Source organism: Aplidium turbinatum, chromosome 4 (assembly GCF_918807975.1).
Source record: "Aplidium turbinatum chromosome 4, kaAplTurb1.1, whole genome shotgun sequence".
In the NCBI taxonomy this organism is placed as follows: domain Eukaryota; kingdom Metazoa; phylum Chordata; class Ascidiacea; order Aplousobranchia; family Polyclinidae; genus Aplidium; species Aplidium turbinatum.
In genome coordinates this window covers 39,833,396-39,852,649 of record NC_137475.1, presented here as the reverse complement: position 1 = coordinate 39,852,649, position 19,254 = coordinate 39,833,396, and the positions used below count along the sequence as shown (strand labels likewise).

The 19,254-nt window shown below is 37.5% G+C and overlaps 2 protein-coding genes across 2 annotated transcripts in view; one reads left to right on the top strand and one right to left on the bottom strand.

Annotated features, from left to right (window-relative positions):
* LOC145768555 (protein MTSS 1-like) overlaps window positions 1–13,951 on the top strand; it is a 35,863-nt gene extending 21,912 nt beyond the window's left edge. Inside the window, exons 4-16 of the mRNA XM_082580077.1 lie at window positions 302–386; window positions 848–939; window positions 1,614–1,688; window positions 3,704–3,864; window positions 6,407–6,565; window positions 7,900–7,979; window positions 8,873–8,954; window positions 9,374–9,577; window positions 9,927–10,062; window positions 10,659–10,958; window positions 11,187–11,459; window positions 11,575–11,742; window positions 12,459–13,951. Coding sequence (XP_082436203.1) covers window positions 302–386; window positions 848–939; window positions 1,614–1,688; window positions 3,704–3,864; window positions 6,407–6,565; window positions 7,900–7,979; window positions 8,873–8,954; window positions 9,374–9,577; window positions 9,927–10,062; window positions 10,659–10,958; window positions 11,187–11,459; window positions 11,575–11,742; window positions 12,459–12,829 — 2,186 coding nt within the window. The 3' untranslated portion in view covers window positions 12,830–13,951. The remainder of the gene's footprint in view (window positions 1–301; window positions 387–847; window positions 940–1,613; window positions 1,689–3,703; window positions 3,865–6,406; window positions 6,566–7,899; window positions 7,980–8,872; window positions 8,955–9,373; window positions 9,578–9,926; window positions 10,063–10,658; window positions 10,959–11,186; window positions 11,460–11,574; window positions 11,743–12,458) is intronic.
* Window positions 13,952–14,278: 327 nt separating this feature from the next.
* On the bottom strand, window positions 14,279–18,934 carry LOC145769550 (uncharacterized). The gene is made up of 4 exons (XM_082581201.1): window positions 18,789–18,934; window positions 17,387–17,668; window positions 16,673–16,768; window positions 14,279–15,215 (listed from the first exon to the last, which is right to left on the bottom strand). Exons 1-4 carry the CDS (start codon window positions 18,888–18,890, stop codon window positions 14,940–14,942), a joined length of 756 nt encoding a protein of 251 aa, XP_082437327.1. The 5' UTR covers window positions 18,891–18,934; the 3' UTR covers window positions 14,279–14,939.
* Window positions 18,935–19,254: the final 320 nt, after the last annotated feature.

Here is a 19,254-nt window from a genome sequence, read left to right as displayed (position 1 = left end):
ATCGATTTGAAGCTAACCTGCTGTGGTTATTTTGGTGTGACGTCAGAAAAGCTATTTGTCAATATTCCCTCAATATCCTTTTTGTATTACATGAGTCTAAGCAACGCGGTCTAAGTCGAGAAAGCTAACTTGTCAGCAATTAACATTCCAGTATATCAGGTTGAAGTAAAATATTTCGAGTGTGACGTTTCTTGAAATACCTTTTAGACTGCCAATATAATCAACAATCGTGGCTATTGTAATTCGCATTTTTCAAACTAAATTTTGTTTTTCTGTATTAAGTATATTCACTTTTATTCAGGTTCTACGAAAGATGTTGGGAGCGCGTTGACTCGAATATGTGTGAGACAAAAAATGATGGAAAATAAGCTGAAGCATTTTACCAAGTAAGATTTTGTTTTCCTGTTCTGTTGAGTGACGGCTGCCTGGGAAATGACTTCACAAAGCAACAAAGTACATCATGCAACTGACATTGCACAAAACCTCTGTCGATTTTTTTCCTATTTGAGGCTGTACACTTTATTGCTTTTAAATTGCATCTATAGACAAATTTGTTACAATACACCAATTGTGACAATTGGTTGTTTTTGTGAACATTAGACGTCGCCGGACAAGAGTCGACAAGCAGAGGTTTTTGTCTACTGCGTTTATGTAAAGTTTGGGCAATTTAACCTTTATCCGCGACAACTGCTCAGCCAACGAGTCAGGAAAAAGGAGCTGATTTACAGGCTGGATAGAGTCCAATAGCAGACTCTCTTTCTCAAAAGTGCAGTTTAGCCAGGATTAACCACCAAAGAAACTTTATGTGCAATTTTATGCTTTTCAACAAAAATGTTCGATGTTTCAGTGCCTTGCTGGAAAAGCTTATTTTTCCGGTACAAGAACGTTTGGAGGAATGGAAGAAGGTGTCCAATCAGCTTGAAAAAGATCACGCCAAAGGTTGGTGCATGTTGGTGTTGGCTGCTTCAGACATAGGATAGCTCTGCCACGGACTGCGCTTTGTTCGTTTCGACCATTCACTTGACGACTACGTGCTTGTCGGCTGCATAGCCGAGTGGTGAGAGCCACGGAACGGCAATCGAAAGGATGCCGGTTCGACACCGCTCAAGAGCATGCGGCTGTGTCTTTGGCAGGACACTTAAAGGCATGCCTGAAGGTGGACACAAAGATTGGCTTCCTTGGCTTCCCGTCCACTTAATCTAAATCTTCAACCACCAGGTGTAAGCCTGGATACGACAAACCAATGCGTGCTTTAATGCTACAATACGTAGTCTGTAACTCTGTAATCATTTAAACATTTTGTATTAAAAAACAATCATTGAAACTAAACGATAAATTTTAGCTTTCAAATCAAACTGATTGGTTGTCAAAGCGATCATTTAGTATTTCATTGATATATATATATTTTAAATTTAAGGGTCTTTTGCACTTTGTCAAGGCGAGTTGCCATTGCTTCTAATTTAAAAATGTTGTCAAAAGTACAGAAGCTAGGCCATCCATGCTTGTACTTGTAGAGATTTTGGTGCCAGGCCTTGCTCTATCTTATCAATATTTGATCGTTTGTTTTGTGATACTTTTGGGACAATGTCGTCAAACACTAATTGTCCTCTTAGATTACAAGAAAGCTATGCTCGAGATTAAAAGAAGAAACACAGATACCCTGAGGCTACAGAAGAAATTGCGCAAGGGTAAGTAGTGCACCGTCGGTTGTCGGAAAGAAAATCTTTGTTATTTTTCCGGCTCATCTTTTGCTGTTACATAATTGCTCATAAGAAGTCGACGGAAAACTTTAATTTTATCCTAATGTTTAAGCTTTTTTCTTCTGATAGTAGGAAGGTGTATGAAACGTCACAGCCGTCCCTCGATTCAGTATTTGCTTTGCCAGGATGTTTCAAGACTTTTCGTTCCTTTACAACTGCACTTTTCCATTAGATCAACGTTCCTTTGCATCAACTGAATGCTCCCCTTCGACCGAGCAGATGTTTGATAAGCGGTTTTCTATTAACAAGAGCAATAAAACTATAGACTTTGTAGTTCTTCGAAAGGGGTTGAAAGGTCGTTGTGGAATTTTCGATTGTGTTGAAAACAGGTTCACAAAAGCTGTAATTTTTTGCATTGTTTTTACACTTTTTTGGGGTTGAAACAATATAAGATAGACAACTTTTACTTGCTAAGAACTCTCCCATCACGATTGTCTAAGTTTGCCAAAAGGTTGTGATTTGTATGATGTTATTTAAAATGTAGAATGTCTGACGTTAAACAGATCGAGTCAGCGTAAAAAGACGTTGTTTGAATGTAAGCTTCTTTTTGTCGGACTTCAATGAAAAGACTTGCAGTATTATGTAAACGTTAAAATTCAGAACCTTTTGATCGAATGCTTAAGACTTTTTCATCTACAAGAAAACTTTCTCAACGATTTTAAATAAACTAAAAGCTTCCCATTAATCGCTTTTCTTAGAAATCGCCCCCACGAGTGGGGCATTCCGATGGTACTGACGAGATGCCTTCATAGAGTGGGTGTCGCTCATATGGTGCATGAATGACTCATCATTCCAAGCGTGTGATTAACGCTCTTTGACCGTCATTTTTGTTGCTTAGTCATCAAAAGCGCTAGTTCAAACTACGCAAGAGTAACGAGCAAAATCGTATATTGGTGCCACTTCATTTTGTTTTCATCGCAACCTTTAACCCCTTGCACTCATCCGGGCGAACTTCGATGCGCCATAAAAGTTCATATAATTGCGTCCACAGCAAAACCGTCATTTTTGCATTGATTCAACGCTTGCAGACGGATATAAAGATGACGGATTTTGCTGTCTGGGCATGGACAATTGGACATGTATGCAAATACACAGCTAACAAATTCTATTTTTACGTCATCAGACATTGAATCAACGTAAAAAGAACGTTTTTTTTCTTGTTGGACAAACAATGTTCGGTTTATTTGTCTTGCGTTATCATTGTGTTTCTAAGTTAATTTGTAACTGCAAGAAATTGGTGAAATCACTTGATTAACGTTTTTTCGACGTTGTAAACAGCGAAAGGAATGTTGCAAAACATTTTGTTCCTCGCTTTTTGTGGTTATTTAATTCCCACAGTCTTGCTGGATTTGACTCTAGTCACTGAAACGCATGTCTCGATGTTCTAACTTGCTGGTTTGTTGATGGTGGCGTTGACCTGCATGAGTCTTGAATGTCTTAATTTTGAATGGCATTTAGTCTTTTGCAAAATAAAGAAAAGAAAACGCTGTTGTTTTTACCCTGAAAATTTTCACTGATGCAAATCATTGCAAAGTTCTTTATTTTGGCAATGTGTTTTAGCAGCTCGAAGCTTTACCCTTAAATATAATCTTGAAAGTGACATATATCTTATTTAATTCTCTCCACCCAAAGTAGATTCCCAACCAAAAAAAGCAGTATTTTTACATCGTTTCAATATCTGGAGATGTCGAAATGATGTGAAAAGGCAGCTTTTGCCGGCTGGGATTAAGCACTTGGGAATGGTGCTTGTTTGAAGTGATTGGCCCATCAAGTGCTTCTTGCCGAAACTCTTCGCCTTAACTTGGTGCCTAATCTCACTTGTTGTAATCTTGCTCGTTCTTTTTTTTACAAAAGTCTCACCTCTTAAAAAAAATGTTTTTTTACTCTACCTATAGGCTATTGTTTTGGTTTCTTTTAAAAATTTGAAAAACGTCATCTTCCAGGCAGCAAGCCGGATCTTCAGCACCAACTGAACGCAGCCATGCATGACGTTAATGAACGCTTCACTAACTTAGAAGAAATAGAAAGGTCCGCCCTGAGGAATTTGTTGGTCGAAGAAAGGTCAAGAATATGCCTTTTTGCCAACTGCCTGTCGCCGGTTCTGGTGAGATTTTTGAAGTATAGTTGTTTTGTTGTTTTATGTCAAGCCAACGACATACAATGTTTGGTTGGCTTGACCTAAACAGCATTATTTTTCAAATTTTCCTGCTGGTATTTTTACGTCTTTGTCTGCCTTCCATTTCCTGTTTACAGATTAGATTTTAGGAAAAAATCGTTTGAAACCTGTAACCTTTGGTAATACGCGACGTAGAAGCCAAAACTGCTTCTTACGTTGTTTCAACGTCTGTAGACGTTAGCTGGGAGTGAATTATCTTAAATGAAAGAACTGACGTTGAACTTGCGATTTTCCATTGTTCGTATCGGCTTCAAATCTTTCACAAGTGAAACCGATTTAATCAAAACTGATTTCACCTCGAAGCCTGCTGTGACGTCACTTGATCCAACTCAATCTCGATTAGCTCACCACATAACACTGAACAAGAGTTTGTAGCAACCCGGATACACAAATGCAACATTGTATCGATGAGATGCATACTGACCATCGACGGTTGGTTGTCTAGGTTTGATATAGTCCTTGTATTTTCTTGGTAAACTGAAGCTTTATTCACACACGTTGTGTTTCTGAAACGTAAGAAAATGTTACATTTTAGTCATTTTTTTCAACGTCATCCAATGCATTATCTAACTTTACAAAGTAGAGCATCAGAAAAAACTTCAAAAGTCTAATGTCCAGTTTTGTTCCGAAACTAAAAAATCTTGACCACAAACGTGGCTGTTTCTCCCAACGTTAAACCAACGTTGCTTTGATGTGGTATTAGCAATTAAAAAGATACTTTCTAATTTTTATGGTGATTTTTTTGCCGAAGTTGCAGCATGAAAACATGAATTAATTTCGTAAAAGAAAAATTTTCCATTTTGACATCACTTTTACAACTGGTGGCGTTGAAACGATGTAACAGTGTGATTTTTACCTATACGCATTAAAATCACTGTAGATTGTAAATCCATGTATTTGTCTTTGGTCAGACGTATAGTTAATTGCCATCTTTCTTGCATTGACGGTTGTTCATTTGAATAACAAGTCTGGAATTAACAAGAAATTGCCGATTGATGTCATTTAAAAGCTTTTGTAAAATGTCAAGCCATTGTTTCATTGACGTTTCTATAAATATTTGTTTTAAGATTTAGAATATCTTGCCAGTAGACATTGTGCTTGTAAAACCATTGACACTGCAAATCGAAATTTCGCGAAACAAATTTATTAATCCTCTCGACAAAAATCTAGATCTAGTTTCTCAGGAAGTCTGTTGAATAGGTGTCCATTGCGGGAGTTTACTCCTCTTAGTGATGCTAGTTCAAGTGAAGTTCCCAGAGAAGAAAGCGGAGCCAATTGGAGTCTTTTTTCTATCACAATAGTTGTAAAATCGGATTGGTTCACTCGGATTTTAAGAGGTTTTGTGTATTCTGAACAATTCGAAGCAACTTCGAAGTGGCGGAGATAGTTTCCACAAAAACACGACTGTTTCAATTTGCTTTGGCAGAGAGTCATGTTTGTGCTACGAAGTTCAATGCATTTTCACTTTTGAGCATTTGAGTAATTAAATTTTGAATTATACTAACTTAATTAACATTTGAGTAAATTATACTAACTTGGGTCTACTCTCACGAATTTCTTTTCTTTTTTCTCAAGACCATGTCTTTGTCTCATTTATCAAAATTTATATAAACACCTCAAAACAAGAATTTATTTCTATATTTATAATTGTAAATTTATATCGGCATTGCGAGAAGTAAACAACATGGCAGCCAAATAATTTCTTGCTGAGCTTCATTTTTTGTAATTGATTTTCAAACACCAAACTTACATTGTGTGACGTAAAACTTCTTTTGCAACTGCTCTCAAACTTCCCTGACTTCTAGGAAGCAAGTAGTTGTGGGTTGTGGATGATTGGTGAAGTTTATGCATCGTTTCAACGTCGTCAGATGTTAAAACAATGTAAAAATGGTAATTTCCGAGGCCTCCATTTCAATAAAAATAAACATAATTATTTTCTCCACAAAGCTTGTTTTCATTCACAAAGCTACAATAGTTGTTGCTGGTACAGTCAGTTACCATATTCAGTCAAATACATGATTTTAATCTTAATAAACAATCTCCGCAGATCCTTAATCGCTTACGACTGGAGACACAGCCACATTAGTCTCTTGTCTAAGCGCATTCCTTTCTAAGCAAAAGTTAAATTCCAATTCAGTTAATGCGTATGGCTGGTAGATATGAACTAATTTTCATTGTCGCCGTAACGGAGCCACGATTTAATTGCATCTAGTTTGCTATATCTCTCAATCGACGCCTAAACCAATACCCCCAGCGTGCAAAATCTGTCATTTTTACTTTAATTTAACGTCTGCAGACGTTAAATCAATGTACAATTGACGGAGTTTGCTGTCTGGGTATAGAAATCTTGCTTTCTTGCGATGTTATGATAACAACAACAGTACACAAAAGGACCTTGAAACCAACGAATTAAAAGATTTTAAAATAAAAAAATTATGAAGATAAAAATTACAAACTGTTTCGTTTTCAGGACTTGCAAGTTTCAATGCTGAACGAGGTGTCACACATCCAGGATCTCACTGCCGATGTTGCCTCTTTTTGTCGGAATCCGAAACAACTACCAACCTCCACCAACCAATTAGTTGAAGATTTTGTCTCAGCCAACAACCAGTCTACTTCACCCCTGCAGGTTCGTATCTAAGTTGGCAAAGCAGACGCTGAATCAATGTAAAAGGAATGCCTTTGTAAGCTGGAATGGTCTCTGCCGGTTGGAACTCTGCCAGCAAATCAGTATTCTTATTGATTCATCATCTGTACACATTTAATCAATGTAAACACAACTGATTTCTTAGTTGAAGGTTTAAAACGAATCTGTAATTTATCTTCATGTATGCACATAGAAAATATGGCCAACAATACTTATTAACTCAGATTGACTTGGGATGATGATGCTTTTATTTTGTCTTATGCTTATCCAGTAGTTCTCAAACTGTGCGTCGCGACGCCCTGGTGCGTCGTTGCACTTTTTCAATGGCGTTGCAGAATAGTTCCGTTTCTTGGCTGAACTCAGTTTAAGATTATAAAAATGAGGTTAACCCTTTGAGGACCGCTGGGACACGTGTGTCACATGCACTTAGCCGATTACACCGCAATTAACTAAAAAAAATTACCACTGCTGATAGGCTACCCTAACGTAGTATTGGATGCCTATCCTTCAAAAAAAAAAATCGGAAACTCTGAATCATTTTTCTTGGTGTTATTTCAGTTTGAAAACATTGAAGAGTTGAGGTTACCTACGTTGTTTTCCCTTCAAATTTGCGAAACCTATTTATTTGCATTTGTCCAAGCTCGAGTCGAAATTTGCAAAATACTTCCCGGAAAGTTTTTCAAACTACGAATGGATTCGTGGTCCTTTCGTAGTAGAAAATCCGGCAAATTTTTGGATTCAATAAACGACGGTTATCCAGGTTTGGTAAAAGAAAGCACTGCGAATTATTATCCCATTCGCCACGTCGTATTTATGTGAAGCAAAATTTTCTGCCTTGGCGGTGATAAAACCAAATATCGATCACGAATAAACAGTGAAATAGAAATGCGGGTGGCAATTTCAAAAATTCTCCCAAGATTCAATGAACTAAAAAGCCCACACGTCACATTAAATAATATGCATTTCTTTTTGATGTTGTATCAATAAACAAAACTTTAATCATAAGTTTCTTGATTTACTTTTATTTGCTGGTGCGTCGCAAGTCCAGAAAACTTTTCCAGAAGCGTCGCAACAAAAAAAAGTTTGAGAACCACTGGCTTATACCAATGCCCATTGCTTATCTGTACGGATAATAGTGAAAGAAAAAGCCATTATTTGTAATACATTTATTTCAGTGAACCTTTAAAACTGTTTTGTATTTCTCTGCTTGTTGTCTATCATTGGATGGGCATTGTCAGAATCTATATCTCCTAATAGTCTTGATAAACATCATTATCCAGCAACCGTTGTTGATTTTATTTCTTATTATGATCCAGGACATTGATACGAATGGCTTCCTGAACAGTCCTCCACCGTCTCCTACCTCCACCGGCAGCAGAAAATCATCATTGTGCAGGTATGTTGGGTGGGGTTGAAAGTGTGCGAGAAGGTTGTCGAAAATGGCGAATATACTTTATGTTTAAGCCTGTAGGCCAGTGGTTCTTAAACTGCGTCTCGACGCCTTGGTGCGTCGTTTAGAATTTAATGTCAGACTTGCAGCGATTTTGATTTTCTCGTCGTGTTTTACTGGCATTGTTAATGTTTTTATAAATTCGGTGGCTCAGTGGTTAGAGTGTCGGCCTCTGACTCAGTAGGCATGAGTTCGATACCCAGTCAGGTTATATACCAAAGTCTTTTTACAAGTGACACTGAATCTTATTATTGCTAGGCACTTAGCTGAGAAATAGGTTCAGGATAACAGTGTGCTCGGCTGTGCCTCCATACGGCAGCTCTGACCATAAAGAAAACTACATAGAAACAAATTACGAACGTTTTCGACATTACAAGGTGTCCTTTTCAGGAATAACAGAACTTTTACATCTAAACAAAATACAATGATTAAATATTAAATTAATCAACAGGAAAAAAACACACATTGCTTCTGACTAGCTCAACACTCAACAATAAACACGAGAATTTCAAACGTCACTGCAAGCGGCGTCAAACAGATCACATGATGTGTACGATAGGCAAGATGCGAAAAACTAATTTTAAAGGTTTCGATGTAAAAGTACTTTCATTCCTGAAAAGGACATCTTGTGATGTCGAAAACGTTCATAATTTGTTGCTATGTAGTTTTCTTTTTTGAGTTGTGTAAATATCATTGCAATAAACGTAAATATGTTTAATTTGATTACGTTGCTGGGCTCCGTGTACCTATGGATCAACAAGACAAACTCTCCACCATAGCTCTATTATTGTCTTCACTAATTTGCTTCGTGGATGTTATCGCTCATCTTGTTTATTCAGCTTGAACAGTCTGGCGAGCGCCGACTCCAGATCCAGTGGATCATTGAACAGGAACTCTTCATTCCACCTTCGACATTATCAGGTGAAATTTTAGGCAGTTTGTCTACTAATGAACTATGTGTAGTTTCTTCTGCATATCAGCACAAACGACTCATTACATCGGCGGCTTACGAGCTGATTCCACCCACCAGGCTGAGACAGCTGCATGCTGTCGTTTGATTTCCTTCCACAGTATGTGATGTGAATAAATATAAGCATCATTATAATAGTCACAGTAGCAGGGTTGGGTATTGGTTTTTCTTTTTACATTACTTTAACGTTGTTGTTGAAACAATGTAAAAAAGCATCTTTTCTCACATTGAAAGCTTACCAAGAACCATACCGATGATATTTGTGCTGTATCGTTAATTTGTATCAAATCCTCATCATATTGATGATTTCACCGATCTCTTCTACTTCCACCGGACTTGTTTTATGCGAATGAATTTTTTTGAAATCTAGAGTTGTCATCGTCGCAACAGTGGTCCGATGACCGGCCAGGGAGGTTCAGCATCATGTCCTAGTGTCCCCACCGGTGCCGCAGTGGCCAGGTTATCTTCTGTCTCCTCCCACGATTCCGGATTTGTGTCCACGGGGAATGGAGCGATTCCTCCAGAAGCTGCTGACCATAGTTTCAAGACTCAAATGTCGCTACCATGTGGCAAGGTTGGTTGCTGATTCTTGAATGAGATATATTTGCTGAAGAGAAACTCATCTTCTTAAACACACACGTTACTTGAAGAAGATACGTTATGCTAGCTGAAAGGGTTCATGCAAGGTTCTGTTTGTAGTTTATGTGTTAGTGCGTAGCTATATGGTCTGAGTACACGCTTGATTAAACTACAAATTTTATGTGCATTTCTGATTTAGTGCTTTATCTGGAAGCATGCCTTATTCTTTTCCTTAGTAGTGCTGCTGCAGTTTTTACTGTTGTGTATAAATTATACATATAAAAAACTGTTTTATAAAAAGTTTCTGGAAAAGTACTTTGATTTTTTCATGACCCTGTTTTCAGATTGATGTTGGTCACGACGTGGCTGATGGTGTTCCTCCTATCATCCGCTCCCGCTCCAACTCCGAGCAGATTGTTGATCCCACAACGCCATCATTTACTCAGGGCAAGACCTTCTGGAAAGACTTGTCCAAACCAGGTGATTACTTTGTTTGGATACCATGAATTTTCTGCATATTCTACATTGTCACTGAATGGATTGTGTAGATACATGACCTTTGGTCTTGCTGTTCTGTCAGTGTACCTTATTTAACACAAACCTTGTTTTATGATTGGCCAGATCAAATGTCAATTTTTTTTCCGTCCTGACCTTTTATGCTACAGAGCATTGAAATAATTGTTTTTAACTTTTGCAACGAAAGCCGTAAGCAGCTAATGTCCACTCTGGATTGGCTTTGTAGGCAAATTTATTTTGAAATGACCTCAAACCTATTTAAGTTGGACTTTAAACTTTGACTACAAATTATCTTCAAGTTTGCGGTGCAAGAATACGTCATCAGTTGCGTCATCACAGTTTTTGACTCTCTCATGACAGTTAGTTCAGTTGTTTGTATTTCTGACACTCACAGCGAAAACAAATAAACAATACACGTCAACATAGCAAGGTCTAAAAAAAGATAGAAGCGACAAAACGCGAACGTTAAAGCGGGCTTGAGACCGAAATTAGTGATGTTGTTAGATTTACGTCTATTTGCTTAAAAATAACGTAAGTCTTTAACGTTTCTACCTTTCCAGGTCCGTACGATCCTCCAGCTCCTCCAGTGAACAATCCTGATTCCCGGCGAAATGTTCTTCCTAGTAAACCCACCCCTCCCCCTCTTTCTCCAAAGCCATCCTATCTCTCTCATCACTCCGTAGAAGAGACCAAGTCTTCTCGACCCGTTCCTCCTTTCCTCCATGCCAACACCACTCCATGTTTCTTCCCCGTTCTTCCTCTCAAAGACGACAACTTCCTTCCGGTTCCTGCTCCAGATAAAAACACTTTTTCATCTTCGGTTGTTGGAGAAGATCCACTCCCTCCACCTCCCCCAGCACGTGCGTAGGAAGATTTTCTTGATCTGCTCTTTTGCTATTGTGCGATTGGTTTAATTTTCTACGTTTTAAACTTGAGCTCTGATCGAAAACACGACTTCACCTAAAAAAAAAATCGATTTACTGCATGAAGCCATAGATTAAGTTTGTAGGTGTTCTGTCTAAACTAGGCTATTATTAAGGAGTCCTTTCAATATTCTGGCAAGGTTGTTTACATTAAATGATTTACAGTCCTCAACAACGGTGAAGAAGCCCTTTCCAACACCACCACATCCACTTCTGTGCCTTTCCATCCTCGCCATGAGGTATCAGTAGAAGACTCACCCAATCTCGAAAACTCCCAGAAGTCTCACATGACTCAGTGCATTGCAGCAGCTCAAGAATTCCACTCCATGACCTTAGGAAGAAAAAACAGTAACCATAGCTTGCAATATTCCAGTAGTAGTGGATACAGCAGCCAAAACACCACTCCTGCCTGTTCTGAAGACACAATTGCTTCTCATGGTGAGACAGGCTTCTTAAATTAACTTGACCGACCGCGCCAGAATGTTTTTTCTGTGATTACAACCAAATCAGTTTCAGTGTCACTCACGGTCTATGTGTATTTCTTTCCTTCCAGAGACCGACAACTGTTCTGTGGACAATGAGGAACCGCAGCAACATCAACCGAGCAAATCCGCTCCTGATCACGAAAAATACTCCACTTTGCCAAAAAACTATGGCAACGGGCATCACAAGCATCACATGAAACGACCCGCGTCCACTGCAGGAGTGCCTTCTTCGAATGGTAGGCTAATTATTTACATTATATTTCTTTAACCTCGTCTTTACTTTTGTCTAAACTTACGTGAAAAATGCGGCTGAAGATTGTAGCGAATTCAGTTCTTACTTAAGTTTTGCTAAGAGTTGTGGAAATGTTAGCTATCGAGGAATGAAAATCAGCAACAAGCTCAGCAGACCGCATGAAGTGCATTGCAAGTGATGCTGCTTTCCGGTTTAATGTGTTTCAACACGACGTAAGAACATGCAACTGTGTCTTTAGCAAGACACTTAATCACATATCTAAAGATGAACACGAAGACTAACTATCTTCTCTTCTTGCTCACTTAATCTAAATTCTAACTACCAGATGTAAGCCTAGACACGACAAAGAAAGTTTAATGGGTGACAATGACAATGATAGCATCCAATTGTACAAACCTGATTCGACTCACGGCTTCAGCTGGTTGTTGAAAACACCGAAGCAAAGTGCTTGACAATCAAAGATTTATTACGGCATTTTGTTGCATGCTTTTCATTAAACTGTTGTATTTTTTTAAGTTTCTGCGTATTTCCCGTTGTTATTTGTTTATAAGTATGAACATTGAACAAGCTCAAACGTTTAGCTGAAGACTGTTGAAAATTATTAGTATTTCCGTTTACACGTATATGGTTGTAACTCCAACTCATGTCATCTGTTATCTCACTCAAACTAAAGTCGAATTGATCTTTTTTTGCTTCCAGCAACCACGGATGAGATTGACTGTAAAACAGCCACCATTCGACGCCAGCCGTCCAGCAAGTTCAACTCTGTCAGGAGGACGACCAGCGGACCTAAACCAATCCAGACTCCAACCATTCCAAACATGATGTCAGTATTTGTTCCTCCATCAGAGCGGCCGGACGGTAACAATCCCAATGGAAGATCATCGGATCCCTCCAGGTTTCATAAATCCCACTTGGCACATGAAGCTCAAAATGTATCCAGGGACTTGTCCTCATTCCAACAGCTCAATGGATTGAAACATAATGCCTCGACTCCAACGACGAGTAACTATCGCCATGGCAACGGGTACTTCCCCAACATGACTTCACGCACGAATGGGCAAATGTAGCGCAACTAGTGTAAATCGTCTTCTATTTTAGTTTTACTTAAATCGGATGTTAAGAGATAGAACGCATTGGTTCGTGCTAGGTATAACGTAAAAGGAAGGTGACCTCATTGAAAGAATGACGTTTACAACTGCCATAAAATAACTTTCGCTTTCGTTGTACATTCGTTTCAGTACTGTTGCTTTAATTTTTGACGTAAGGAGTAAGAATTAACGCCAATTTTCTTATTGGTTTGAAGCGTTTGTCTTATTTTGATGACGTGGATTGGCACATGAGGTGGTTACCCAGAACTCAAACCAAGACAGCAAATTAGTCGCTTTTTACGTTGAATCAACGTCTACAGACGTTGCATCAATATAAAAAGCGACTAATTTGCTGTCTGGGAAATTAGTACTTTTTAGGTTTGATCTGCAGACGTTAAATCAATGTAAAAGCAAACAATTTTGCAAGGTGGTTGCCAAAAGAAAATGGTTATGTTGGTGTTGTTTGTGGTGTAAGAGCAAATGTTTTGGCTTAATTTCTTTAAAAAATATTCTTTTACCAAAGTATCTATAATTGTGTCAATTTTACGTTTGTTTGTTTTGATACAATGTTGCTATTTTTGCATCGTTTTTGCGTCACCAGACGTCCAAACGATATAAAAGTGCCGACTTTATTTTTAACAATTCCTGTGTGACAAGAATCTTACATTTTTGATTCGTCATGTGACGTTATTTTAACATTGAAAAGCCCACTTAGTGCGTTTTTTCTTGTGCCATTGCCTTCCCCTAGTAGTTAGTGTATCTGGTAGACTTCATTTCGACTTTATTAACCAGCTCGTTAATAAATATTTTGCAACGTCAGTGTACCTCCCCAGACGACGAATTTGTCGTTTTTTTACATTGATTCAACGTCTAGACGCTGAATCAATGTAAAAAAACGACTGATTTGTTGGGTTTCGTTACTGATTAAGACTATTTTTTCGTTATAAATTATTGTAGTCTTATCTATGATTGTGTAAATATTATGCTCGACGATGTTACCAACATTATTATTTGTCCTTTTACTTCCAACGCTTTTATCATTGTATCATCTCATTGCTGTCTCTGTTAATTGGTGAAAAATGCAATTATACAAGTCTCATTATGAAACTGTTTTACATTCATTGGAAGGCCACAAGATAAGGTAGTTTGCTGCAATCAGTTCATGGGGCATAGCAGGAGATCCAGCCCACAACAACTTGCTTACAACTAATTAGTGCATACTCAGACAGCAAACCATGTAATTTTGCATAGATTAGACGTCTGCAGATGTTGAATTCATAAAAAGGGATCAATCTGCTTGCTGGATAACGCATATGTTTCCGTTGACACGTGGTTCTGATTCCGTGGGCTCAGCTACGCTCAAGCGTCGCAAGCTATGTGGGAGACTAACTGGAGGTTCAATTCCATCGACCAGACTAAACTTTGCACCTTGAAATTTTACTTACAGTGGAAGAATACATGTAATTGCAACACAAGATAAAATATCACGAAGAACACGCACAAAAACATTAAAACAAAGACTCAATATTTCATGCAAAGAGTTGCCGACACAACCAGGAACAAATTAAAGTATCGTGCTGGTAAATCAGCCCTGTTTTACATCGATTTAACGTCTAAAGACGAGGAATCACTATAAAAGTATGGAGTCAAGGGTCTGGGTCTTTAAACAAACCAATAATTTTATAATTTTTGGACTTAATTTGAGATATTAAAAGTTGCAGTAAAAAATTACCGTACATACGGATTGCGGATGCACTTTTAAAATCTGTAAAATATTCCTTTGAACCAACAATGGTAACATTCTAAATAATGATAGCACTGACAGTTCCATGGGTACCAATTGATAACATGCCCTAACATAATTGGAAAAAATGCAATATTTCGTAACAAAACGAGGCCCATTTGATATACTGTAATTGTATGGATTCAATTGTATGGATACTGTAATTGTATGGATTCAATAGAAGAGTTTTTAAACTTCTAGATTGACTCCTTGTAGGCTAAGTTATCTTTCCTTGGAATAAGCTGATTGCTTCTTTTTGTTTCTCTAGATTTTTTATTTGCTGTAAGTTTTGTACAATTTATTGTGCTAAGATGATATTTTTTTGTAACTTATAATTTTATTTCCGCCTGTACGTGGCATCAACAACGCAGTTCGATCTCCGTCTTCACTTGACGATTCTTCACCGCTAGACGGCGTTGTAGAGTTACATTGTCCAGTTTTTTCCCACATCACTAAATCGTCATTTTCACACAAGCATCTGGTGGGTGAGCCTTCCAATGCGGTGTAGGCGTCAATGCAAGACTTTGTGAATAAAAGCGACAGAGAGGCATCCAATACAAAGCCCAAAAGTTTCAACCCGACCTAAGGACATTTGAAAACCAAGGGTTAAAACTAAATCAAAAGTTCAACTGAAAGTAACTGGTTTACCCTTCTTTTAGCCTAAATCAATTGTTAATCTAACACAAACGCGATTTGATAGCAAGAATTAAACGAAAACAGAGTAAAAATGACAATGGTATAATTTAATACGCACAGTAAACTCTGTCCGATGGAATCTAAAAGTCAGAAGTAAATGAAATGCAATTCAGCAAGGCCACCAAACAAAAAAGTACAAAAAACAAGCAAAAACTAAAGTAGCAAACAACCATCTTATCAAGTTAAATATAGGTTCCACTTTGCACCGATAGTTGAATAAGGAAGCAATTTCATAGAAACAAATCTATTACGGCCTTCTGAGCATTTTCAAAGTTTACCAATAGGCTATATTTAACTACTGGAATATCAAAGTGCGCTCTTTAATTTTGGCATTGGCTAAGTTATTTCCCCGAAAGTCACTTTATCCGGTGAAGCTTTCACCCGGTCTGACCCAATCTGGTGAAGATGTGCACCCAGTAAAGTGCTATTTGTGTCAAGCGTATAAATGTATTGAAATTAGGTACCTGCAGGCTGCAGCTAATAAGGCCCGGCCAGTAATAAGGCCCACCCGTTGTTACAAATATTTTAAACAAAATTGGAAGCTCTGATTGCTGCTATGGTGAATTGAGACTGACTGGCAAAGTTTCACAGCCAAAAGTTCAGATCTTTTTGAGTTACGGAAAGGTGAAGTTTAGGAGGCTGAAATTGAGTGGTTTTATTAATTTTCACATATTTTAGACTGCTCTGCGGTTAACAAATCGATGATCAGACTAAGCTAATGTTGGTTCTAAGGCCCATGGGCCCATGGGATAGGAAAATTGTACCGTTGAGCACCCCTGGTTAAGAAAGTGAGGGTTAAAGACTTGAGTAACCCAAACATCTTGTTACACCATTAATCCAATTTGTTATTGCAATGGAAATATCATATTTTCAGTATCAAAATACTTTAGCATCTCTACCATATATGAAGTCACCATGTCGCTTTGAAAAAAATGAAGCATGGTGGGGGGAGGGAATAAAGTTGTCTCTGTGTATTTACTTATTAGTTATGTGCCTGTGTTGTCGATTAGAAGTTGTTTTGTGGTGTTGTTATTACGAAAATACACCTTTTCTATCATTTTTGGTGCAGATTCAAACCGGGCCTTATTCACAACACATGCATCTAATAAGGCCCGCTTGAGATTTATTTTATTTTTGTAATATTTCACAACTCCTTTTACTTAGAAACTTTTTTCACAGATATGTTGTTTAGATAGACCCAAAGTATCCTCATTCCAAGTTTCGTTCAAAATTATGCAGTATTTAGAAAAATATTGAGGTTTGAAAATTAGCGGGCCTTATTAGCTGCAGCTACCTATAAAATGGTTCACAGCGTATATTGCACTCTTAGCTCACAGATTTACCTCCATGTGGTGATCGTAATCTTGAGGGATATCAACAATCATTCCAAATGCGCAATATAGCATCAAGACAGCCACAAAAAAACAGTGCATAAAATCCTGAAAGAAAAATAAATTTAATTGTGCTTTTTAACTTTTGAGACTGGACCCATCAAAGAAGGGACATTGCAACAACTGAATCTCGAGGCTAAGAGATCTTCACAAGTGGCTTATTTTTACTTAAAATCATTGCCCGTAATGCTAACTGCAAAACAGAACAAGTTACAAAGTTGTAATCATATAAAGCTGTCGTCATAGGCTTGCAAAGTTTTGATCTTATGTAAGATTTTGATAATGTCATTAGGCTACTACATCTAAATGGAAGAAGGCTTACAGAAAGAGCATAATTTAAAGCAGATGTTATTGACAGAAGACGAAAAAAGTCATTTGATTAAAACAATGAAAAAAAGACAACATCGATAGATCGGACACAACTCTTTATCATGAGGGATTACTAAGAAATATATGCTATGGGTAGTAGAAGGTGGAGACGAAAATGTTCCATTTTGTGATGAAAAAAGATCAGTTGTGATAACATGAGGAGGAAAAGGGAAGACAGAAACACTTTAACCATGTCGCGAGGAAGAAAACACAGCGAAAACAAGTCTTCAGTTCAGAGTTAATGCAAAGTGCTAACCATAATAATAATAATAATCACCAGGTAGTTGGCATACTTACAATATAAATTAAGTTACTCCAAGACCGCTTCGAGGGGTTAACCTTTCTTCCAAGCGTTAATCTTCCCTTGCATTGATGACAGACATTAGGATTTTGCGGCGATAATTCTGTTGGTCCACTTCTTGTCATTGCAAACGTAATCAGCAAAGTGGTTGCCAATGACAACCAAGCAACAATCCTATTAACGTCGAAACTTGAAAAATCTTTTCTCCACACGACATTGATGGAGCTGAGGTACAACAAGCAACCCTCGGTGGTGGCAATATAAAGGAGCAACACAGTCTGTAAAGGAGAAATGAAATCGTTCAATGAGGTTTCAATTATCTTCAAGTTGCAAAAATGTTTGAGACAATTAGCGAAACAATGATACTTTATCGTTTTGTCGCTTCTACCTTTTTCTAGACATGTGCTATGTTTGGCATATTCTGTTTTTTCGTTGTGAACGATCAGAAATAGAAACAAGCTGAACTGAAAGCAAAAACTTTCCTACTTAGTTATGACAGCACAAGATGTTTGAAGTGTTCAGATTTCGATTTTGGGTTTTTCGAAACGATGTTTTCTTTGGTTGCAACGAAATCGAATTCTTACCAAAAACAGTCATAATTTGAAGCGAAATCAAACCGGAACTTTTTGTAGAGACACTTAGTTTCGAAATCTATTTGTGGTGAACAATAGTGAGGTTGAATTAATTGGAAAATAATCTCGTTTTGAACTCACAACGAGATAAAATTGTTTTAAAAATCGAAACGAAATTATGACGACCGACTTAGTCAAGAAGTGAAATATTGTTAAGGCGGATAGAGATTGCGTAATGCGCAGTGTTTACAAATTGAAAGTAGAACATTATCTAAAGCGTTAAATGAGTTATTTACTCTTTCTTTAGAAGTCAAGGCAAAAAAACAAAACAAAAGTAAGATCATTACAAAATTTATTAAATTTAATTATAAATTGTTTAACAGAAGACTTGCTAAAGACCTATGCGTGCTACGTTTGACTGCAAATCTTTGTGATTTTACATCTCCTTCCCAATTTCAGTTCATTTAAATATAATGATTCTCATATAGCTATCCTTGCTCATGTCATCTACGGTATGTTGACGCATTTTTCTCGCCACCTTCTATAGCGTTTAATACGCCCCAGTTGCATTGACATGGAGTCCAGTTCAGGGGTGCTTCAGAACTTGAGATATTTTTATGAGTCCGATATCAATTCAGGACCCCGAGAAAGACAAAAACACCGTATGTTCTTTGGAGTATTTTTTTTGAAAGTTTATCGTTTAGGGGCCAGGGCTTCATGTTTTGGTATCGGTCCCAGATTATCTCCACAACGACCCTGGACATGCTATTTCGTTTTACTACAAGCCTACGTTATTGAATTGATAAAAAAAACATCAATGACTTACAATTTTCAAAATCTTTTGTACAAATACTGGACGTTGAAGTTGGACTGAAGATAGACAAGAACAGTGTTCACATTCTATACTGTTTAAACAACAATTTTTCATGTTTTAAATTTGCGGTTATGCAGCCTCCTCTACAGTAGTCTAAGTTTCATTATAACCTAAAAGTTGAAATATGGTTAAACTTAGGCATACAACAATTTGTGTAATAAAAAATCGTAGCCTGTAGAATAAAAACCAGTCAAACATTTTAAATTGTATTTTATTTGTTAGCTGCTTAGGCCATGAAGAAGCCGATTATGTCAAATATATTGCACTACCACTTTTCAGACCTTGATAAAGTTGCCACATAATTTACTTAGTGATTTCAACATAAGGTACATAGTACACTTTAACAGAAGTACACAAAAAACCAAACATCGTTACTTATATAACTATTCTATGACTAGTCCGTCCCGATAGCTCAGTT